The sequence below is a fragment of the Mesoplodon densirostris genome, chromosome 2 (genome assembly GCF_025265405.1).
Source record: "Mesoplodon densirostris isolate mMesDen1 chromosome 2, mMesDen1 primary haplotype, whole genome shotgun sequence".
NCBI classification, from domain to species: domain Eukaryota; kingdom Metazoa; phylum Chordata; class Mammalia; order Artiodactyla; family Ziphiidae; genus Mesoplodon; species Mesoplodon densirostris.
In genome coordinates, this window is record NC_082662.1 from 6,844,753 (window position 1) to 6,869,494 (window position 24,742).

Below are 24,742 nucleotides of genomic sequence, written 5' to 3' on the forward strand. Positions count from 1 at the left end.
TCAAAGCTAGGGGTGTGAGTGTGTATACCATTTTGTTTCTCTCTCTCCTTCCCCCACACGCAGGAATCCAGCTACCAAGGTATGAGGAAGCCCAGATCATGCGTCAGTTTCAGCCAGCATCAACCATCAGAAATGCGAGTGAACAACTCCTGCAATCTGTAAACACTGACCAGGATTAGCCCTGCAACCTACAGCCACAGAGAGAGAGGAAGCCACCCCAGGAAGGCGATGGAATCCAGAGCCTTGGTTTCTAGTTCTTCGATTCTCTGACACTTTGATCAGGATTCAGCCTCCATATCAAATGCTGAACTTGAAAAATTTTACTTTAAAAAAGTGTGTCCATCCACCATTTGAGTTTTGATGCTGATGTAGAATCGGAGGATCTATTCTTGCCAATCAATACTCACGTGCCTTCCCGTCTTCCTAGGTCATTCCTCCCAGGGTTAGCGTTGGAAGCTAACTGCTTCTTAATTAAATCAGGGACCAAACTGATTTAGTTTGGCCACCGGGGGCATAGAAATCTCACAGCAGTCACCCTCCCTCGAGGCCTGGGGCAGGGAGACCCTTCCTCAGAGAAGGAAGCCTTAAATGTGCCACCTGGGGGACGTGTTGAGCCACTAAAAGGAAGTCTCCCTGGCAGGCAGAGACGGTATGTGAGGCCCAGCATCTGTGATTTCTTCTTTCTTCTCCAGAAACTCCACTCTGTTTCTCTGGGCAAAAATTCGCTTTATCTCCACAAATGTTCGGCCCTTGGTCTCAGGAATGACCACGTAGATGTAAACAGCAGTGAGGAGGCAGATTCTGGCAAAGATAATGAAGCTGTAGGCACCACTGACCTCCTAGGCCAAGAGACAAGAAAACAGGGGGGGACAGAGGAAGAAAGGAATGCCAGGGACAGCTCTGGGTGCGGCCTTTGTGAGTCACACAGGAGTTTCTCAGTGGCCAGTTCTACTTTACACCCAGAGGAGTGGAATAGCTAGACAATTGGGTCCTGCCCTCACATCAAAAAGGACTCAGCCTTTTAACAACAGGGACGGAATGTCCTCTAGACTTGATGGCACACCTTCAGAAACAGAGGAAGGAGGTGGACGTGGGGGAATCGTTCCCTCACCCTGGCTCTAGCTTGCTTTACACTTGGCCGACCAGACCCCCTACATAATGAACGCGTCACTGCCTGAGTGTGGGACCTCCCTTCAGTGGTAGGAAACTGGGACCTCTCTTCAGTGGTGGGAAACTGGCGTAGTTACAGTTTGGCTGAAGTGGCGCCACGTGTGTTTTATGGACCTTGGAGTGTCGTCCCTCCTTGTCGAATTAGCAGATGTTCTTAGCAGAAGAGGCACCCCTGCCTATTTCCCGGAGCCCCTTCTGCTTGGGGCGGGGCGGGGGAGGCAAAGGTGGCACAGGAATTGGGGGCAAGGGGCCGCCCCCGCTGCCGCCGTGCTCCCCACCGCATGTCCCCACTCACCTGGATGGACGGGAACACGAAGCCCACGATGACGCTGGTGAGCCCGAGCACGGCCCCGTCCCCTGCGAAGGCGGCCGGCCGCGAGGACTGCAGGAAGATCTCGGTCCTCACCACGGAGGGCACGGGACCTGGGGGCAGAGAGCGCAGGACCAGGGGAGGGGAGAGGGGCGCGGAGGGCCCTTTAGGGGCACAGTCTGTTCCGGATGGCCGAGGGAGGAAGCTCACATCTCTCCTCCTGGGTGCGCCCATAGCTGGGCTTCGAGCTGAGCCTCTGAGGGCCTCAAGGTCACACCAAGGCCGCTGTACCCCGTGGTGGTGTCATTTTGAAATTCGCAGACGGGGAGGGGGAGCAAAGCTGAATGAGCGCTTGAGCCTGGGACGTGCTGCCCCCTGTGGTAGATCTGGGGAATGGCAGGCACCTTGCCTTGGGGCAGTTTCTCAACCTTTTTTCATTCAGGAGTCTTGTCTAAAATGTCTAAGGCCATTTTCCCCCCTTAATCACCATCCCTCATGAAATTATAATACAACAGATATACTGTATATCCGTTTATATACAGTAGGTCTATCTATGACTTTATATATTAACATATTATCTATATTCTTTATTACAAAAATAAGATTCTGTCTCTCTCCCCCCAGTTAATTTCCGACCCTTGAAGATGGAGGGGAATTCAGAGCCCCGGAATGAGCTGCCCTTGGGACGTCAAATGGGAAACTCCTAGAACTGGCGAGGAGGGGGCCCCTTCCTCAGGGCTCTGTGCCCCAAAGGGGTAGCAGTGAGGGAAGTTATCCACACTGCCCTCCCTGGCCTCCTCCCTCCTGCCCCCTGGGGCCAGGCAGCCAAGCAGCCCTTTAGGAGTCGGCTCACATGTCAAATCAGTCCACCATCTGATCCCGCATCTGCTGGCACAGCTGATTACTCCTGGTCTTCCCGGAGGAGCCGGAGGCCCAGAGAAACACAGTGGTTTGCTTCGGGGAACGCACAGGCAGTAAGGGGCGGAATGGCCCAGAACCCAGGTCTCCCGACACAAACACCAGCAGTGCTCCCACCAGGCCCTCCTGCCTCCGTATTGGAGGTGTGCTGGGAAGGCTTCCTGTCGAAAATCCCACTTAAATATCTTTCAACATGACCGTGTCTGTCTGATTCACAGCTGCATCCCCAGTGCCTGGCACAGCAGGTGTTCCATCAGCGTGTGTTCAATGGATCAATAACTTTATTTTGGCTTATGGACAGCTCTTTCAAAACCAAGATTCTGCAGGGAATATTCTAGTCTTAGGAGCCAGAGGGGTCTCTCCCCATGCAGTGGGAACTGCGTTAGATTCTCAGGAGTACACACAGGGGAGGGGAAGCCTGGAGTCTGGAGGCTGTCCCCAAGGAAGGTGGAAGTGAAGGCCCAAGGCTGCCAGCACATGGACACGGGGATAAAGCAACACAGGACTGTAGCTGGAAGCCAGGGGACCAAAGACAATTGAGCCTCGGGTGGGCTGTGGGTTTGGAGGCTAAAGTGAGCTTGTAGAGGGTTTGGATGTGAACTGTGGGGCCCCCAGTGGGGTCTGGCTGGCAAGAGCTCCCTCTTTGCAGAGGCTCGTCTCCTTCTTGGGCACTGGAACTGAAGCTGGGCAACTCTGGGATCCACAGGAGATTGGGGGGCCCCAGCCTGGCCGTGGCACTGCTTGGCACTTAGTAAATGTTTGTTGAATGAATGAATGAATGAATGAATGTGAGCTGGAATGGCCTTTCAAGAAAAAGGTAAACTGAACTGAGAATTCCAGTGTGGGTGGGGCTTGTGTAGGAACAGGGGAAAAGGTGGAGAGAACATCATGAGAATCACCAGTCAAGGGCATCCATTCATTCAGCAAATACCAGGTACCTCCTATGTGCTAGGCCCTGGAAGGCAGTGGGGCGTGCATGTACTCACTGGGCTGCATGGAATGTCCTGTGATGTAGGCGAAGACACAGGTGATGCCCAGGTAAGACAGCTCAGGGACCGTGCTCTGTGGGAAGAGGCAGGGCTGTCCGTGCCTGAGAGGCCCAGGCCTGGGACCTCTAAGAGCCTGAGGCCAAGAGCCCCACATGCAGACAAGCCCACATGCGGGCCTCACCTTCCTGCCACAGGAAGGAGCCACACCTGGATTTCTGAGCGCCTGCGTGGGCCTCCAGGGCTCTGAGGGCAAGAGAGGGAAGATGAGACCAGGAGTGAACCTAGCATTCTAGTCAATGGGGGCCTCCAGGAGCCGTACCTGATTGAGAGAAACGTAACAGGAGGAATGCCGACCACTTATTTATTTTCTGCCCTTCACAGATGCTAACCCACCGAATCTTCTTGACACCCCTCTGAGGGAGGATGTTATTGTTTCAATCCTACAAATGTGGAATCAGAGCACAGAGAGCCTGAACACAGACAAAGAGGACACTGGGTCCCTCAGGCGTCAAGCAATGGCCCAAGTCAAATGATCAGGAGCGGTTGGAGCTGGGACCTGGATTCTGCACTCTGCTAGAATCCTTCTAGAAGGCATCAGACCAGGAGAGCTGGCACACCCCTATCTCTGCTCCCCACTACCAGGGCAACAGATGACACAAACTCAGGGTGAACAGACCTCAACCAAACTAAGTATGCAGGTAACTATTTCACTACAGTTATGAAAAACGCTGCGAAGGTGGGGTTCGTGCAGGGCTGGCGGTGGAGGTGGACCAAGAACGACTCCTTCAATGAAGTTGTCTCCAAGGGACAAGGTGAGAGATGAGCTGGGGGAGGGGCAGCCTCCTAGAATGGATGACTTGGGGATGAAGAGCCAGCCAGGCTGCTGAGCAGAGGCGTGACAAGCTCTGATTCACGCAGGCAGGCAGGGTGGGGTCCATTTCAATATTTGAAGCAAAAGAGGAGTCGGCTGCAGCTGGAAGGGATATCCTGGGTCTGGTGCCACCTGCGCAGCTGCTGGTTACGTTTTCAGGCAGAGCCAACAAGACTGGCCAATGGGTTGGAAGGAGAGAGTGAGAGAAAAAAAGTTGCCGGGGATGCCACCAAGGTCTCCAAAAGGCAACTGGCAACTATCTCTCTAGATAATGTCCAGTTTTATTTACTTCTTTTCACCTAAGTCCGTAAATGTTCTAAGAACTTAGATTATTTTCAAATGAGAAAATAAGGTCTTTAAAAAGGAAACTTTGACTAAACCAAAACAGGACTGTAACTAGCTTTTTAAAAAAAATCACTTCCTTTTTTTTTTTGGTAAAGATTTATTTATCATTTATCTATTTATTTAGTTTATTTAATTAATTTATTTTTTTTTGCGGTACGCGGGCCTCTCACTGTTGTGGCCTCTCCCGTTGTGGAGCACAGGCTCCGGACGCGCAGGCTCAGTGGCCATGACTCACGGGCCCAGCCACTCTGCGGCATGTGGGATCTTCCTGGACCTGGGCACAAACCCGCATCCCCTGCATCGGCGGGAGGACTCGCAACCACTGCGCCACCAGGGAAGCCCAATTTATTTAATTTATTTTTGACTCCGTCGAGTCTTAGTTGTAGCACACGGGATATTCGTTGTGGTGCACGAGCTTCCCTCTATCTGTGGCATGCGGATTCCAGAGCATGTGGGCTCTGTAGTTTGTGGCACCCTGGCTCTAGTCGAGGTGTGCGGGCTCAGTAGCCCCGCAGCATGTGGGATCTTAGTTCCCTGACCAGGGATCGAACCTGCATCCCCTGCATTGTAAGGCAGATTGTTTACCACTGGACCACCAGGGAAGTCCCTATAACTAGCATTTTCCTCGATAGCTGCATCATCACCCCCCACCTCGCCCGTTCCTCCACAGGCTCCCCTGCCCTGCTGTTCCCTGAACACAGCCACCTTCGTCCCCCTGAAGGTCCTTGCACTCACCCAGGAATTAAAAAGAAAGTCATGGGGCTTCCCTGGTGGTGCAGTGGTTGAGAGTCCGCCTGCCGATGCAGGTGACATGGCTTCGTGCCCAGGTCCAGGAAGATCCCGCATGCCGCGGAGTGGCTGGGCCCGTGAGCCATGGCCGCTGAGCCTGTGCGTCCAGAGCCTGTGCTCTGCAACGGGAGAGGCCACAACAGTGAGAGGCCCGCGTACCGCAAAATAAATAAATAAATAAATAAAATAAAATAAAATGAAAATAAAAGGAAGTCATGATGGAGAGGACAGCTTGGCAAAAAAGGCAAAGAATGAAGACATTGTCTCTGAATTATAAGAATAATCTCTTCGCACATTCTCATCCTCACATACGATTGTGTTTTCAACTACGGACCGTCCCCTGACTTAAGAAGGTCCAAAATTTTCAACTTTACCATGGTAGGAAAGTGATACACAGTCACTAGAAACTATACTTCAGGGACTTTCCTGGTGGTGCAGTCGTTAAGAATCTGCCTGCTAACATAGGGGATGCAGGTTTGATCCCTGGTCCAGGAAGATCCCACAGGCCATGAATCGCCACAACTACTGAGCCTGCGCGCCTAGAGCCCGTACCCGAGCGTAGCAATGAAGACCTAATGCAGCCAAAAACAAATAAATTTATAAAAAAAAAAGAAACTGTACTTTGAATTTTGATCTTTTCCCCGGGCTATCAATAGGCAGTATGATCTTCTCTTGTGATGCCAGGCAGCTCCCCATCAGCCACGTGATCGTGAAGGTCAGTGACAATCACGCTGTTTTTCACTTTCTGTACAGTATTCAATAACTTACATGAGACGTTCAACACTTCATTATAAAATAGGCTTTGTGTTAAATGATTTTGCCCAACTGTAGATGAATGCACGTTTTCTAACCACATTAAAGGTAGGTTATTAAATGCTTTTTTTTTTTTTTTTTTGCGGTACGCGGGCCTCTCACTGTTGTGGCCTCTCCTGTTGCGGAGCACAGGCTCCGGACGCACAGGCTCAGCGGCCATGGCTCACGGGCCCAGCCGCTCCGCGGCATGTGGATCTTCCCAGACCGGGGCACGAACCCGTGTCCCCTGCATCGGTAGGTGGACTTTCAACCACTGCGCCACCAGGGAAGCCCTAAATGCATTTTTGATTTACAATATTCCAGCTTACGATGGGTTTATTGGGGATGTAACCCCATTGTAAGTCAAGGAAGATCTGTATATAGTTTTTTTTTTAAACAGGAGAAAATCAAACAAAGTTTAATAACATGAATATAAGGCAGAGACCCAGGAAAACTAACTATCTGTATATAGTTTTTTTTTTTTTTGGCCGTTCCACATGGCATGTGGGATCTTAGTTTCCTAACCAGGGATCGAACCTGGCCCTCCTGCAGTGGAAGCACAGAGTCCTAACCACTGGACTGCTAGGGAAGTCCCACCTGTGTATAGTGTTAACTGTAAAGGCACAGTTACTGCAAAAGCAACAACAGGGCAGAAACAGCTGAGGATATACAAAATGCTGTCCGCTTTCAGAATATTTCATACTATGGCCATCCTATGTATTTTCAAAATTTTTGTAGAACACGTATAACAAAAATATGCTAAGAAAATGACAAATTAAAGTGATGTATTTCTTGCTTGGGCAGCCTTTTGTGTTTTAATCTTACTCTGATACTATTCCCAGTTACTCCATAGCCTCTCATTGCTTCTTTTCCTACTTCTTTCTGATCTGGGTTCCAAGATATTTTTAATAGTAGAGACCGACATGCTTGTTGACACGTGTTAGGATTTCAAGATGAGAGCTCTACCCCATTTTATACTTGGGGCACGCATCAATCAGACCAAGCTCACCTGCCAGCACCTCACCTTCCTTCTTCACGTCCTCCATCCTAACCTTCCGATTGGCCTGTGAGTGGTGTTCCTACTTCAGTTAAGGTATCTTCCTCTTTGTCTTACCATATACGAATATGTTTGGTCCCTGGTCGTCACTTATCCTCACACTAGTGTAGTCTGCCGTCCACACGGACCTCTGTTCTCGTTTTCTTCTGCTTGTTGAATGGAATGACGTCCGATCTTCCGTCTCTTTATTCTACTCTAGATCATTATTGGTGGACATCTTCTAGTGCAGTGCGCTTAAGCATTTGCATATTGAAATATATGTTTTATGGAACTTCTTGTTTCTCCTTTACTTCATGGTTAGGGCATTCGATTTAATTATTTATTTGCATGTACATGGGTAGGTAATTGAAGTCACCCACGAACTCTACTTCAGGACGGGGCATTACATTGCACACGAAGGGGGCGTGGAGTTTGACACGCGGAGTTTGAGATCACTGGTTCTAGCGGTGTGGGTTCTGTTACAGGGACCTCCCACCACCCTGCTCGTCCACCCCTGCGTGCCCCGCCCCCAGTCCCACCCCTCTGCGTGCCCCGCCCTCCGCCCCACCCCTCTGCGTGCCCCCGCCCCGTCCCTTCCGGGCAGGAGAGCGAGGTCCGACCTGGAAGCGCAGCGCCGAGACGCGGATGCCGTAGCCGACCAGCAGGAGGCGCCGCCTACCCAGCCGCTCGACGACGCCTGCCTGGAGGGGAAGGGCGGGCGGTGAGGAGCCTCGACGGCACCAGGCGGGGGACGCCCGGAATTCTTGGGCCTGGGCCCCCCACTACCTCCTCAGCCCCTCCTTAAGTGCCCGCTCGCCCCTGCTGCCTGCTCCGTGGAACTTAGGCCCTTATCCCGACGGGAACTTGACGTTTGTGCCACAGACCCTGCACCACTACTCCTCCCTGTCTCAGGCATCTACAGACCCCGGGTCTCGGCTCCTTGACCACCTCCCCCCCGTCCCCCCCCGCACTGTAATAACTCCGTTTTCTAGTTTCTGCGTCTGATGCTTTGACATCTGGGGGCCTTCCTGACGCTGGAGGGACTGTCCCCCACACACCGTTAGCCGGTTTCTAGAGATAGCAGACAGCTCAGCTGTGCGTGCGCCTTTCGCATGGAACCCGCCCGGAGCCGCCCCCACCCCACCCCCTGCTCCATCAGGCTCTCACCTGCCCCCGCCGCCCCCAGCCAGCGTCCCCCTGCCTTATCGCCCAGGGCAGGTACCAGACAGCCAGGAACAGCCCGGCATCGGGGCCCCGGAACCGCCTGAAATCTTTCAAACTAGGCAGTCCTAAACCTGCTTACCTTGCCTTGCCTGTACCTTCCCACGGAAACCACGAGAAAGGCTCTTGCCCACGTACTGCTGCCCGCCCCCCCTCCCCCGAGATGCTTCTCTATGTGGCCTTGTGTGCACCTCTCTCCCTTGGGAACCGTGAGCAACGCTGTCTTTTCAGTGACAATCATCTCACACCCCCGAGATAATAATAATACCTACATTTTCACATAGCCCCCTCCCATTACCTGCTGCTTCAATTCACGTCGAGGCCGCCCAGAATCTGGCCTCACATCACTAGGGTCCCTTTCACCCCCAGGTACTTGCTTTTCCACTGCCAGGACACACACCTCCTGATCAGCCTTCTCGAATATTTCAAGCTTGGACAATGCTTCGTCCGACCAGCACGCCTGCCTGCCTTCTTGTTCTAACGCCCTTTTCATTCGACTCCATCCTCACCTGCAGCATCCACAACAGTGCCATCAGCAAGGCATCACCGTCACTCCATGCCAGGCCCTGGACGGTCCCTCTACACATGTCCCCTCCGTCCTCCCAACAACCCTACAGACGGGGATTATCACTGCCGTTCAGTGAGGGTCCAACAGGAGCAAAACGGCAATCCCAGGATTGTATAAACAAGGTAGAGGTAAGACCAACGTCTCCTTCTGTGCTTAATACCCAGACACGGCTCCTCAGGGAGAGGGAGGGAGGTGCCCCTGTCTCTCTGGCTTGGGTTTCTCCAGGTAGGATGACGGGGAAGAGGGTCCTAGTTATGACGATGTACCCTAGAGGAGGAGGGCTCTGAGGACAGAGGGTGGACCCTGCCCTAGGGGAAGGCGAGGGGCTACAGGAATCCGCTGGAGGAAGGGGTGCACAGACTCCACGGAGGGTGGAGAATTGGGCCTGGGGGCCTCCTAGCTCCTCCCATTTCCGGCTTGTTTCCGTCACTCGGCCCTCCCCAGAGCCAGCCTCTTTTTTTCGCGTACCGCAAAAAAAAAAAAAAAAAAAAAAAAAAAAAAAGAAACAGGAACCAAAATAATAGTGAGATAACTTGGAAAAGTTCTAGAGAAAGGACCATCATGGTCACTTGACCTTGTAAATGAGCACACCTCTGTCTATTCACTTTTTGTGTGTGTGTGTGTGTGGTACGCGGGCCTCTCACTGCTGTGGCCTCTCCCGTTGCGGAGCACAGGCTCCGGACACGCAGGCTCAGCGGCCATGGCTCACGGGCCCAGCCGCTCCGTGGCATGTGGGATATTCCCGGACCGGGGCACGAACCCGTGTCCCCTGCGTCGGCAGACGGACTCTCAACCACTGCGCCACCAGGGAAGCCCCTGTCTATTCACTTTTTTAACACAGGCATAAGTGGTTCAGGTTTTAAATATAAAACTCTGAAATAATAATTTTATGCCAACAGTAACAACACGTGCATCAGTATACTGGGTATTACAATCACCATAACCATTGTACAAAGGAAGAAACTTGAATTTGAAGGTGTTTAAGTGGCCCGGTTAAGGTCACACAGTGGTAAGTATGGGCACATCCGAAAGTCTGTGTCCCTCCAGTCACCCCAGGACCAGTGCCACCAGCAGTGGACCCTGGGGGGCTCTTGTCTGCCTGCGGGGCACCGACTCAGAGATGCCCAATGGGAAGGACACTTTTGGGTGGCTCACCGAGATGACGGTCATCACTGTGTTGACCACGCTGGCACCCACTGTTACTTACTGGGAATGAGCCGCCTCCATGCCAGCCGAGGGAGGTGTAGATCATGTCCGCATAGTAGTTGACCTAAAACAAAAGCACAAGGGCTGTGAGGAGAGGCCTGAAGGCCCAGGCCGCTGACAGCCTTCCTGACTCTATAACACACAGTCCTGAAAGCCTAGGGGACCCCTTGGACAGGAAGGAGGCAGTAGGTGGGAGAAAAGAGCCGTGACCTGAAGACTTGAGCCCTGGGATGGAGGCTGGCTCTGCCGGAGCCCGGGTTACAGCTCTTCCCCTCTCGGGGCCTTGAGTTCTGCATCTGTAAAATGGGACCCCGAGATGTTTCCCTCTGTCGCTTTGTTAGTCTATGATCTCAGGCCCCACAGAATGACCCCTCGCCTCTCATTCCAGGCCTAGGCAACCCCAAGCTTAGCTTCTCTCCTGGCCCAGCCCCAAGGATGTGGGCAATGCAGCACTTCCGAAAGCCACCACGCGCCCTGGCTCCTGCCTGGGCTGGGTACCACTCGACGTCTCCTGCTGAGCAACCATGAGTCCCCGAGGGCCTGATGCCACCACTTCCTGACACTTTCCTTAAGCACCATATGGGTTACGCATCCAATCTCTGACGTTTCTGGAAGCAGCCTCCCAGCCCTGTTTTTGCAGATCTTCACCCTTCGCCTATACCATCAATAGATACAATTATAGGGCTTCCCTGGTGGTGCAGTGGTTGAGAGCCCGCCTGCCAATGCAGGGGACACGGGTTCATGCCCTGGTCCAGGAAGATCCTACATGTCGTGGAGCGGCTGGGCCCGTGAGCCATGGCCGCTGAGCCTGCGCGTCCAGAGGCTGTGCTCCGCAACGGGAGAGGCCACAACAGTGAGAGGCCCGCGTACTGCAAAAAAAATAGATACAATTATAGCAAAAGAACCGCGCATACCGCGCTGACCCTGGAGAGCTGCTGGCCGGCCATGGGCAAGACGATGGAGACCAGCTGCCAGCGGACAGGCGGAAACGTGAAGAGGCTGGGCACAGACAGGCGGCCCTCGGCCCTCTCGGCCTGGTCCTCCATGCGGCACCTCTGTCCCATCCCACTGGTGCCTGCGTCGTGGAGTGCATTTCCCCACCCTGCCCCCTGCCCGTTCTCTGCTTCGGGCACTAGGGAGGGATGTTTGACCGGCATGGGGAAGTGGCTGGGAAGTGAACATGGTGGGAGCGTCTTGACGGAGCAGCCTGTATCTCCAGTACCTTGTTGAACGTCTTCTTCATCTCTTTTCTGAGCCAGGGTGGACCTCGGGCTCTCGGGGAAGAAGGGCAGAGAGGGGAGCCAAAACAGTGCGGGGACCCCCATGAGCGCCAAGAGCACAGGCCAGCCTGGAGGGACCCGACACTGAGAACATGGACACCCAACACTGGGGAATCCCTGCCCTCCAGCCGACCTTCCGTGTGTCCTGACTCTGTCCTGACTCTCTCCTCTTGCAAACTCACTCACCCACATTGTTCCAGCCCTCCTAGGTCCTGGTGAGAGCCAAGGACAGCAGGGATCGAGTCCTTGCCAAGATGTGAATGCCCAGAACCCACCCACAGCAGGGTTCCACATTTTAAAATAGAGAAAATAGTTACAGTTTTCAAAAGGTCTGCTGTTAACTCTTTCTGCAGGAAGAGTATTGCTTTTCTTAGGAACAGCAGATGATTTAAAAGTGTGAGCCTTGGAAAAAGTGAACCCATGTCTTGTTCCTAACTTTATGGCTGGAAATGGCATAATCTCTGCCTTGCTGGAGGCTGGGGTCGATGAGCGTGCTGGAACCAGCACTGTGGCTGTGTGAGCTCCTTCTGGAAGGTCTGGGTTAAGGAGGCGGCATTGAGATTCATCTAAGCCTTACTAGCTATGATGGAAACTGGAAGAGGTATTTTACTTCTCTAAGCCTCAGTTTTCTCATCAGTAAAATAAAGATGATGATGATGATGATGGTGATAAAGTGCCCCCTGAAGAGTGGTGAGGGGTGACAGGCATCGCACACTAGGCATCAGTACAAGGCAGCTGTTGGCAGCAACGGGCCCAGCCTGGCTTCCCCTTCAGCTGCACTGGGGTAGTTTGGGAATCATTAAAACTAATGACCTTTCACTGAGCACGACTGGGTCCTGTGTCTCTTCAAGGTACTCTGGGGAATACGAAGTCATAAATCCACCCATTAAGGACTTCCTGTGGAATTTAGGTAATTTGAAAATGTTTACGAGGAAAAAATAAATAAAGAAAGAAATCCCACTGTGTTCTTGTGGGCCTTTAATGCTGGCCTGCATTCAAGCCACACTCTTGGGGCCATTCTCTCGCCCACTCCCCCAGAGGACCATTTCCCCCTTTCTCCTCTGTCCTAGCGCTTCCCTCCCGCTTCCCCAACCCGCCCTCTCAGGCAATGGCCTGGCCACCTTTCACTTGGAAAGTAGAAGCAACCAGAAGAAAACGTCTAGCGGAGCCACATCCACCCACGTGACAGTGACCGTGGCTGTGTGCCTGCCCCTCCTGCATCGATTGCCCTTGCTGCAGGACCATTCGCACAGCGTCCCAGCTGAAAAAACAAAGCAAAACAAAAAACCCTTCTCTCCAGCCTGCTTCCCCTCCCAGCTACCCCCAACTTCTCTCCTTCCTTTACAGCAAAACTCCCAAGAGTCGTGTGTGCCCCTGGTCTCCGATCTCCTCCCGTCCCCATGCACAATTTGTCTCCACCGCTCACCCAAACTGCTCTCGTCAAGGTCACCCATCTCCAAACAAGCCACACATTGCCCAACCCAAAGGGCACCTCTTGGCCTCACCTGACTTGATCCGCCAGACACATGGGCACAGCCGAGCCCCATGTGTCCAGACCCCGCTCCCTCGGCCCCCCCATAGCTCCCACGCTCCCTCTCACCCTCCCCCCACCCCCCCGGACCTCGGTGAGCCACAGGTACCTGTAGGGTTGCCCAGGATGGCTTGCAGGCCGAAGATCTGTGCTAGGAAGATTCCCATGATGACAAACACCTCCGTCATTGTTCCCAGAGCACCTCTAAGTTTCGTGGGAGCTAACTCTCCCAGGTACACGGGAAGGGCACTGTAGGAGATGCCTGGATCTAGCAAAACAAAAACCAGGGGAGGAGAAAAGAAACAGTCCCAACCTCCTGGGGCCTGGAAACTTGAGATTTTTTTTTTTTTTTCCTTTTCTTTTTGCGGTATGCGGGCCTCTCACTGTTGTGACCTCTCCCGTTGCGGAGCACAGGCTCCGGACGCGCAGGCCCAGCGGCCATGGCTCACGGGCCCAGCCGCTCCGCGGCATATGGGATCCTCCCAGATCGGGGCACGAACCCGTATCCCCTGCATCGGCAGGCAGACTCTCAACCACTGCGCCACCAGGGAGGCCCTGGAAACTTGAGATTTAATTCATCTCATAGTCCCCGAGTTTCTCTGTGGTGTCAGCACCACTGACAGGCAGCCTGTACCACCCCCACCACTCCCCGGCCCGCTTCCCCTCCATGGAGATGGAAATTGGCCACGTGGACTGTTTAGTTCGCACTAAGAAGGAAACCTTTCCAGAATCCTCAGACTCCCAGGGGACACGGCAGGATATCCTCTCCTTCCTAGCTGCGGAGCTGGGGCCACTTGTTACAGGCGAGGACTGTGTTCCTGGGATGTGGGACTGAACGATAGGTCTTTGGCTCGGGATTATTTTCTGATTTTTCTGAAGCACAGGTTACTTGTATCATTTTTGTTTTTTTTAATAGAAAAAAACACCATAGTTAAGAAACCTCAGTCACCTGCTGACAGAGTCCCCAAATCCTGTACTTTTGCTTGAATCTTCTCATCCTCAGTGTGAACTATACACCTTCCTTGGAAGATACCTTGTAAAGCCTTATCAGTTGTACTTCAAGGTAAAATGTGTTTTTAAAGATCTTCCCCTGATACATTTTGTTAAATAAGGGGAAGGGAAGAGAGAACATGAGGTTTTCGAGAGTCCGGGGATGGAGACAAGAGGATGCTCCCAAAGGGAAAAGAGCCATTCAGAACCAGGAAGACCCTTTGCTGCTCCTGCTTCCAGCCTTGGCCAGTGGTGCTGGGTGTGTCTGACTCAGACCCTTCCCCCCACTGCTGACCCTCAGCATGGGCTTGGGGCTTCAGACTCCCAGTGCCACTCGAGAAAAGATGATCAGCTCGGAAGCTTTGGTCACTTTGCTGACTCCCTTCGGGATGGCAGGGATGGCGAAGACATGGTTGATCAGCAGTGTTCCCTTTCTGCAAGGACAGCAGAGCCCAGACGGCATGGGGGGCGAGGCAGCAGAAGCTCTCTTGACACCAACTCCTATTCTCCAGGGCAGCCGTTATAGAAGTGCCGGGAACGTGCCTGAGAAAGGCTGATGGCTGGGAAGCACAGAAAGCAAGGACCAGGGGGCAGAGGCCCCAGGAAAGGAGGTTTGGGGCCAGCAGGGGGGCGGTGAGGAGTGGGAGCGTGCTAACCATTGGAGCTGACTGAAGATAGTAGGGAAGGAGAAAGCAATGGGCCTGCCTCTGCAAGTAGGGAGCTTCCTGTCACTGGTGGTATTCAAGCAGAGAGGAGGCCGGATGAAGACTGTCAAGAATGGTGAACAGGGGAACCCCACAACAGGTGGGAGACAGAGCCGGATTAGATGATCACTAAGATTCCTCCCAAGGCTGAAAAACCATGAGACTATGAAGAGGAGGGAGGGAGTGTCTGAAAAATAGAACTACGCTGGATGCCCCTGCCTGTCCCCCAGGATCCATACCTACCTTCCAGACTGTGTTCTGTGCCCCATGCTGACTGGCATCAGTGGCTCCCTTGCCCCCTCATCCCCACATGTGGCTTGGATTTTGCCAAAGGAGAAAACAGCAGTGGATCAGGAAGGAAGATGGTGACCCAGCTATAGGGTGGCTGCTGGCTGCACCACCCTTGGTGATCTCTCTACACGCTGTCCACATTCAAGGACCATCAGGACCCTGACTGACACAGGTGCATCATCTCTGATGCCAGGAGTGGAGGAGGGGGGATCTCTAAACAGACACCCAGACACCCCTCCTGGGGGGATAGTCCTAAGAGTTCTACAAAAGTCCCCTGCTAGGCAACACTGAGGACTCATCAGATACACAGACTGGTTTTCTCAGGCCACTTTTCTCTTCCTGGGGTGGGCATAGCTCTGAGAGAACTGCCATCAAAGCCCAAACTCAGAGCAGAGGATCAGCCAGCCCAGAGGCTACAGGTCCGGAGAGAACAAACAGCCCACACGAGCCCCTTCCTGATGACCAGGAAGCCTTAGCTTAGCTCAGGGCTGGTCCCGACCCCACTAGGGCAAGGCCAGCTCCACCACACCAGCTGGTCTCAGGGTCCTCATCTGCAAAATGAGGACAATGATGAAACCATCTCTGAGGTCCCAAGTTCTGTGACTCTGGGTTCAGACAAGGAGGTGGGGGCCAAGCTTCTAGAACAGTCCAATCACTCTTGGTGTAGCTGAGAACAGCACAATCTGAATTACATAAAAACCTGGATTATGGCATAATTGCAATATAGTGCATGTTTCCTTCACTCACGTATACAACGAATGGCAAATTAATTGTTAATCAAGTATCTATAAGAAGAGGTCCTATGAGTCCTGCTTTAATACATAATTAATTTTTAATTGCCAATATTTTCTTTGTTTTTTTGTTTGTTTTTGTTTGTATGTTTGGCTGAGCCTTGCCATTTGTGGGATCTTAGTTCCCTGACCAGGTATTGAACCCCGGCTCTCGGCAATGAGAGCTCGGGGTCCTAACCACTGGACCACCAGGGAATGCCCCAGTATTTTCTTTTATGCATGAAAAGTGAACTGGTATGGTTCTTTAAGAGCTAGTTTTCTTTAGAGGACTTCCCACTCCTCCCTACAAACTGCTGACCACGGCACATCAAGTCCAAGTGTAACTGTGAATTCCAAAGAGTGAGATCCGGCCAAATGGAGTTCCGTGGGGCCTCACCCTGAGAACCTGGCTCACTCCCTTCCTTCCTGGGACCTTGATCTGGACATCCGTCCTTATCTGCAGAGTCACGTCTTGGCAGCAACTGGGCTTACGTGTAAAGATTAGTGAGTCTGTGTAAACCAAGCAAAGTACAAGAACTATTCTTCAGGGGCACATGGACTGACTCAGTCTGAACCCCAAAGCTCAGAACGACATGGGTGAGGCTGCACGGGGAGAGGCTGCAGCTGTTACAACTTGGAGCCATGGGTCTCCTGACCTCGAATTAAACCCAGTCAACAAGCATTTATTGAACACCTGCCAGAAGTGCTGAGTATGGTCAAGACTTTGCTCTCAAAGGCTGATCCATCTCCACGGGGTGGACAACAGAGGGGCTGCTGTTCCCATGCAGCTGACAAGGGGAAGAAATCCCAAGGAATTCAAGGACTTGCTTTAGGGTCAGGATGTCTATGGCAAAGTGGACTTTAGACCTCCTGATTTTCACGGTTGCACAACTCCCCATCACATGCACAATCTCCAAGAGACAGCATGGCTTACTAATGTGAATTTTGAAAATGTTTTTATTAGCCATTTTATTTCTTATTTAAAATGCACAGTTTGATGTTGTGACATCTGCACACATCCATGATATTATTGCCACAATGAAGACAGTGAGCATTTCCATCATTCCAAAATTTCTCCCAAGCAACCACTGATCTGTTTTCTGTCACTATAGATTAGTTTGCATTTCCTACAATTTTACATAATTGAAATAATATAGTATATACTTTTTTGTCTGGCTTCTTCCATTCAGCAGAATTACTTTGAGATTCATGCATACTGTAGCTTATGTCACAGTCATATCTTTTTATTGCTGCATAGTATTCGATTGTATGGATACACCACAGTTTGTTTATCCATTCACCTAGGGATGCACTTTGATACTGTGTCCAGTTTTGGGTCATTACAAATAAACCTGCTATACACATTTGTGTACAAGACTTTGTATGGACATATGCTTTAATTTCTTTGCTCTCAAAGGCTGATACATCTCCATGGGGTGGACAACAGTGGGGCTGTTGTTCCCATGCAGCTGACAAGAGGAAGAAATCCCAAGAAATTCAAGGACTTGCTTTAAGGTCATGATGTCTATGGCAAAGTGGGGGCTGGACTTCAGGCCTCCTGATTTTCAAGGTCGCACGACTCCCCACCACATGCACAAATGCCAAGAGACAACATGCTTTACTAATATGAATTTTGAGCGACAGCAGCACCCTTCTTCTTTACCTGCCACATTTGTCAACCAGCAGGCCAATAAGCAGGGACCCCACCAAGACGCCCAGAGGAGACACGGACATGGTGCAGGACCACAGCAGCAGCATGACTTTCTCGTCCATGAAGGCTCCGTGTTGCTCAAAGTAGGTTTCATTATAAAAGGACTTCAAGACCTGGAAGACATTGACCCATCCATTGACAATCAGGCAACTCATGAGAGACCAAGAGGTAATGTTCTCAGTTGCCTCAGGTCATTGTCATGAAGGATGTGTCTACCAACACCCTCAGGACACAATTGATTCTCTGTTGTTACCTGGAGATAAAAAAAAAAAAAAAGCCTACTGTATGATGGTGTGAGATGAGGAACTAGACTGCTCAAAATGTTAAAAATTCACTGTTGGGAGTTCCCTGGTGGTCCAGCAGTTAGGACTCCAAGCTTCTATGCCAGGGGGTGCAGGTTTGATCCCTGGTTGGGGAACTGAGAACCCACATGCCGAACGACATGGCAAAAAAAAAAAAATTCACTTTGCAGAACCTTGCTGTGCAAGAGGCAACATAAGAAATATTGTTACTTCAAGACAGTATGGGGCTTCCCTGGTGGCGCAGTGGTTGGGAGTCCATCTGCCGATGTACGGTACATGGGTTCCTGCCCCGGTCCGGGAAGATTCCACATGCCACGGAGCGGCTGGGCCCATGAGCCATGGCCATTGAGCCTGCGCGTCCGGAGCCTGTGCTTCGCAATGGGAGAGGACACAACAGTGAGAGGCCCACATACTGCAAAAAAAAAAAAAAAAAAGACAGTATGGTACTGGCACAAAAACAGAAATATAGATCAGTGGGACAGGATAGAAAGCCCAGAGATAATCCCACACACATATGATCACCTTATTTTTGATAAAGGAGTCAAGAATATACAATGGAGAAGAGACAGCCTCTTCAATAAGTGGTGCTGGGAAAACTGGACAGCTACATATAAAAGAATGAAATTAGAATATTCCCTAACACCATACACAAAAATAAACTCAAAATGGATTAAAGACCTAAATGTAAGGCCAGACACGATACAACTTTTAGAGGAAAACATAGGCAGAACACCCTATGACATAAATCACAGCAAGATCCTTTTTGACCCACCTCCTACAGTAATGGAAATAAAAACAAAAATAAACAAGTGGGAGCTAATGAAATTTAAAAGCTTTTGCACAGCAAAGGAAACCATAAACAAGATGAAAAGACAACCCTCAGAATGGGAGAAAATATTTGCAAACGAAGCAACTGACAAAGGATTAATCTCCAAAATATACAAGCAGCTCTTGCAGCTCAATATCAAAAAAACAAACAACCCAATCCAAAAATGAGCAGAAGACCTAAACAGACATTTCTCCAAAGAAGATATACAGACTGCCAACAAACACATGAAAAGATGCTCAACGTCACTAATCATTAGAGAAATGCAAATCAAAACTACAATGAGGTATCCCTCACACCGGTCATAATGGCCAGCATCAAAAAGTCTACAAACAATAAATGCTGGAGAAGGAATGGAGAAAAGGGAACCCTCTTACACTGTTGGTGGGAATGTAAATTGATACAGCCACTATGGAGAACAGTATGGAGGTTCCTTAAAAAAAACTAAAAACAGAACAACCATACGACCCAGCAATCCCACTACTGGGCATATACCCTGAGAAAACCATAATTCAAAAAGAGTCATGTACCACAATGTTCATTGCAGCTCTATTTACAATAGCCAGGACATGGAAGCAACCTAAATGTCCATCGACAGATGAATGGATAAAGAAGATATGGCACATATATACAATGGAATATTACTCAGCTATAAAAAAAAACCAAAATTGAGTTACTTGTAGTGAGGTGGATGGACCTAGAGTCTGTCATACAGAGTGAAGTAAGTCAGAAAGAGAAAAACAAATACTGTATGCTAACACATATATATGGAATCTAAAAAAAAAAAGGTTCTGAAGAACCTTGGGGCAGGACAAGAATAAAGACGCAGATGTAGAGAATGGACTTGAGGACACGGAGAGGGGGAAGGGTAAGCTGGGACAGAGTGAGAGAGTGGCACTGACATATACATACTACCAAATGTAAAATAGATAGCTAGTAGGAAGCAGCCGCATAGCACAGGGCGATCAGCTCGGTGCTTTGTGTCCACCTAGATGGGTGGGATAGGGAGGGTGGGAGGGAGAAGCAAGAGGGAGGAGATATGGGGATATATGTATATGTATAGCTGATTCACTTTGTTATACAGCAGAAACTAACACACCATTGTAAAACAATTATACTCCAATAAAGATGCTAAATATATATATATATATATATATATATATATATATATATATATATATATATATATATATAGTTACTAATTGTATGACTTTGGGCAAGCTACCTTACAGAGGTAGCTCTGTAAGTCTTAGTTTCCTCCTTGGTTATAGAAATAATATATATCCAGTAGAGAATTTAAGAGCTTCACTGTGATATATTGATGGTACATTGCTTGACTGAGAAAAAAATGTTCCTTCAATGGTAATAATGATAAGTATATTAATATAAGCCATGAGCAACTACTGCAGTACCTCCTATAAAGCAGAATAAAGTGTAGCTATAAAGTAATGACAGTGATTTTTAAAAGTAGAGCAGGACTCGTACACCCAAATGAATGGGAACAGACACTGGGACCTGTCCTTGCCCTTTCAGGGACCTTCTTCCTGTAACTATTCCCTGTCTCTCCTGCATCACTGGTTCTTTTTCTTTGGTCACGCGGCATGGCTTGTCGGATTGAAGCTTGTGGACCCAGGTTCAATCCCTGACCTGGGCCCTTCACAGTGAAAGCACCAAGTCCTAACCACTGGACCACCAGAGAATTCCCAATACATCTTTCTTTATTGCATCCTTCTCCTCACAACACAAACATGACTCTTGCCCTATAAAACCCCAACACAACCCCCCTTCTCCCTTCACTAAGCTTCATTTTTTGTTCCCCTGTGCAGCAAAACTCCTTAAAAAGTTGTCTCTCCTCCACCCCTCCCATTCTCCCCAAACCCACTCCAATCAAGCTTTTGTCTCAACTCAGCTGGTCTTGTCAAGGTCACGCATGCGCTCCATGAGGTCAACGCTCTGCCTCCTAAGCCCCTCCCTCCTGACTCACATGCTTTACTAGGCCTTTGGGATACTCTTTTTCCTTTGCTTCTCCTCCCCCCAATCCCAACCCCTAAGGGTTTAGTCCTTGACCCCATCCTCTTTGTCATCTGCAAGTGGCCTTCCCAGGGGGAAAGGCAGTGGGACTAAGGCCCAAAGCGACTGGGCAGGGAATCCAAGCCCATCCCCTCCCACCCCCTTCCCAGTGTGCCTGGAAAGGATGACATTGCGGGGCGGGGGGTGGGGGGGAGGGGGAGGGGAATAGCCCACAACCCTAGTCATTCCCTGGTCTGCAGAGGCCGGCCTCCCAAGAGTACTAGAGGAAGGCAGCTGCTTCCGGAAAAAAGCCGGTGGCTTCCGGAAGAAAGATGGCGGCCTCCACAGAGCAAGATGGCAGCCCTCTCCTGCCCACCCAGCTTGTGCGGTGTGTTAACCACAGCGATGTTGCAGCCGTATTGGAAGGCCGAGCCAAAGGCTGTGTTCAGCGTGGCCAGCACCAGCGTGGGTTGGAGGCGCTGCGGGAGCGGAGGTTTACGGTCAGGGACTGGGAGGTTAGTCCTGGGAACTTCCGGAAGTGGGGCCGTGGCTGGGCTGGAAGTGGGGGTGGAGGACCCCAGGCCATGCCCAGGGGAGTGGGGAAGGTGCCGGAGGCTGGGGGGAGTGGATGGCATCATTTCCTGTTCCTTGAACGCATCCCCCTCCTTAAAGATATATCTGTGCGTCTCCTCTGGGCCTGGCCCTGGATGAAGTAGGGGAAGCTTCAGGAAAAAGGTCCAGCGTACTGTGCCCTTGAGGAGCTTACATTCTAGAGGGGAGGCCAACAAAACAAAACAAAAACACAGACAAGTACGAGACCTCCAAATAACGATAATGCTGTGAGGACAATAAAACAGGTAATGGGATAGAAGCCAATGGGGGACAGAGGAGGGGGCTCTCCGAGCAGGTGCTTTTAAGCTGAAACCTGAAAGGATGAGGTGGGCCTGTGAGCTGCTGGGGGAGGAGTTTTCAGACAGAGGAAGCAGCAAACAGAGGCATGGCTTGCCTTTCACTCCTGGACAGGCCCTGGGAAAAACCAAGGCAATCACGTTTCCATGGCTACCGCAGCACCCAGGGTAGCTCCCGGGAACTGGCCCCCGGGCCAAAGTCTGAGGAGGGGCCAGCAGAACTGGGGCAGGGTCTGTGGCTGCCTGAGTCGGTGCCACCCAGGGCTCCAAGAAGCCAGCTGGTGCAGAGCCATGGCCCCAGACCGTCCCCCCACCCCTCTGCTTGCCTGTTACCTGTACCTCTGACCCCCACCCCCACTATCTGCCTGACTGCCAACAGTCTCAGCCCTGTGCAGCCAGCAAACCAGCCAGGCAGACAAAAGCAGGATTTGGGCAACTTCAGAGGCTGGGGGAACAGGACGGGGACAGGGGTCTCCCACACTTCCCTAGAGCTGGACTCAACCCCTCCTCTCTCGTGTCTGAGCTGGGATGTGTGGGGAAGCGGCTTCTCCTCCACTGCTCTCCCAGGGCTGGTGGCTCCCCTGGAAAGCCAGGGGCAGTGTTGTCCTCTCGTTGCTAGAAGCATTTCAGGGGTCTTCCCCTCCCTCCACAGTCCCCTCACCTGGTGGCAAAGGGACAGTGGCCGTGACAGTTTCCTAGACTTGGCACGTACCCCTTCCCTGGGGGGGGAGGGGGGTAGTGGAGTCCCTGCCCCTTTTGTTCTCGTCCTTGTTCAGCTGAGAAACAGGTGTGCTGTGCCTCCCAAGTGACACCTGGGTCCTGCTCTGTGTTGACAGCCTGGGGCCTGTGAGGCTTTATTACCCTTTTGGCCTCTGGACCCTGCTGACTTTCCCCAGGAGACTATTTTCCTTGGACGTGTTGATAAGATAAAGATTCAAACTCAGCGTGAATTTTGTCTTTGTCTCCATCAAGCTTCAAACCAGAAACTCTCTGGTTGCACCAAGGAGAAGAAAAACACCACCTGCCCTGGGTCCCTAGAAATAAGGTGTCTTGGAAACCAAGTTGGGCCTGACTGCCTGGATCCTTTATGCGTCTCCTGTGTTATCTCTCCATCTGTGCTTCCTCTTACGAATTTGGACTAATTGTCCATTTGGGGGAAAGAGCAAACTAAATACTTTTAAAGAGATACAACTTAGTTATTTCTACTTACACTTACTAGTATTAAATAAGTCAATAAAATATTGAACAAAAAAGTGCTTGTTTCAGAATTATCACTGTTAGAAAGAGAAATATCATATGATATCACTTATATGTGGAATCCAAAAAGAAATGATACAAATGAACTTATTTACAAAAAAGAAACAGACTCAGAGACTTAGAGAATGAACTTATGGCTACCAGGGGGGAAGGGTGGGGGAAAGGGATATTTAGGGAGTTTGGGATTGACATGTACACACTATTATATTTAAAATGGATAACTGCTGATCTATATTTCTATTTTTGTGCCAATACCATACTGCCTTGATGAGCTTTGTAGTATAGTCTGAAGTCAGGGACAGATGAATGGATAAAGAAGATGTGGTATATGTATATAATGGAATATTACTCAGCCATAAAAAATGAAATTGGTCATTTGTAGAGATGTGGATGGACCTAGAGTCTGTCATATAGAGTGAAGTAAGTCAGAAAGAGAAACAAATTTCGTATATTAACACATATATGTGGAATCTAGAAAAATGGTGCAGATGAAGTTATTTGCAGGACAGGAATAGAAAGGCAGATGTAGAGAACGGATGAGTGGACATGGGGGAAGGGGAGGGTGGGATGAATTGGGAGATTAGGTTTGACATAAATCCACTACCATGTGGAAAACAGTTAGCTAGTGAGAACCTGCAGTATAGCACAGGGAGCTCAGCTCGGTGCTCTGTGATGACCTAGTTGAATGGGACAGTGGGGAGGGAGGTCCAAGAGGGAGGGGATGTGTGTATGCATATGGCTGATTCACTTCGCTGTATGGCAGAAACAAACACAATATTGTAAAGCAATTATACTCCAATAATAAAAATAAAAATAAAATGGATAACCAACAAGGACCTACTGTATAGCACAGGGAACTCTGCTCAATGATACGTGGCAGACTGGATGGGAGGGGAGTTTGGGGGAAATGGATACATGTCCATGTATGGCTGAGTCCCTCTGCTATGTACCTGAAACTATCACAATATTGTTAATCGGCTATACTCCAATATAGAATAAAAAGTTAAAATAAAGTAAAAAAAAAAAGGAATTATCTATATTAGCAAAACAAAAAAGTAGGCAATAACTGGATAAATTATGACAAATCAACTGGAATGCCAGGCTGCCATTTCAAGGGATAATTGTGAAAATTATGTAGGGACATGGAGACATGTTATGAACGTCATGTTAGGTGACTAAAGCAAAATACACTTGTGTGCCTGGGTAAAAACCTGTTGGCACATGGACAGCAGCATGACGACCACCGGGATAAGAGAACATGGGGGCCTTATTTCTCCTGACGGTCTGCTCATGACAAGTTAGGTACTCTCCCAAGTGCTACATGTTTTGTCTGCTGTGCCCCTCATCCCTTCTGAGGCCTTGCTAGCAGAGTGTTAACTCTTGGGAAAGGCCTGGGCCTGGGACACTTCCCTACCAAGACATGAAGAGCCCTCACAGCCTGTGCTGGGCTTTTCACCCTGGGAGGGACTATCTCTCCGTCTCAGGCTCTGTGTGCGCTCCAGGGTTCTGTTTAAAGCACATTCAGCAGTGGCCAAAGGCAGGCCCCCAGCTTCTGTATTTCAGCCCTCACGGGGTGGGGTGAGGGGAGACGGTGGGGTCCTCCCACGCAGCACAAAGTGGGGCGTGTGCAGCCTCCAGGGCTGCGGATCCACTGGCTGTGGGGGACGCTTTGCCTGGAGCTGGAGCTGGCACTTGCTCTCCTCTCCTGCAGTAAGTAGACGCTGTACCACTTGAGCATGGTGTGTGAGTGGTCTCTCCTCAGCAACCTTGAATCATGCACTCGTCTCTCACTTCCCTTCCTTTTAACCTTGGCTGCACAGCCTGGGCCGCAGTGAGCAGTGAAATCTTAACATTTCTATTTCTACCACGTCTGTCCAAGGTCATCTAGGCTGTTTCTATCATGTCCCTGAAAGTTCTTCCAGCCTCTTCCCACTGCCAAAGCCACTT

General features: G+C 50.5%; 1 protein-coding gene across 1 annotated transcript; it reads right to left on the bottom strand.

Moving 5' to 3' along the window:
* Nucleotides 1–617: 617 nt before the first annotated feature.
* Nucleotides 618–24,533, bottom strand: SLC2A7 (solute carrier family 2 member 7). The gene is given in 15 exon segments (XM_060118157.1): nucleotides 618–839; nucleotides 1,466–1,593; nucleotides 3,385–3,478; nucleotides 4,489–4,507; nucleotides 7,854–7,921; nucleotides 10,165–10,245; nucleotides 10,247–10,279; nucleotides 11,130–11,268; nucleotides 11,407–11,563; nucleotides 13,136–13,293; nucleotides 14,334–14,450; nucleotides 17,445–17,607; nucleotides 21,013–21,109; nucleotides 22,251–22,305; nucleotides 24,409–24,533. Coding segments are annotated over 15 exon segments (1,656 nt in total).
* Nucleotides 24,534–24,742: the final 209 nt, after the last annotated feature.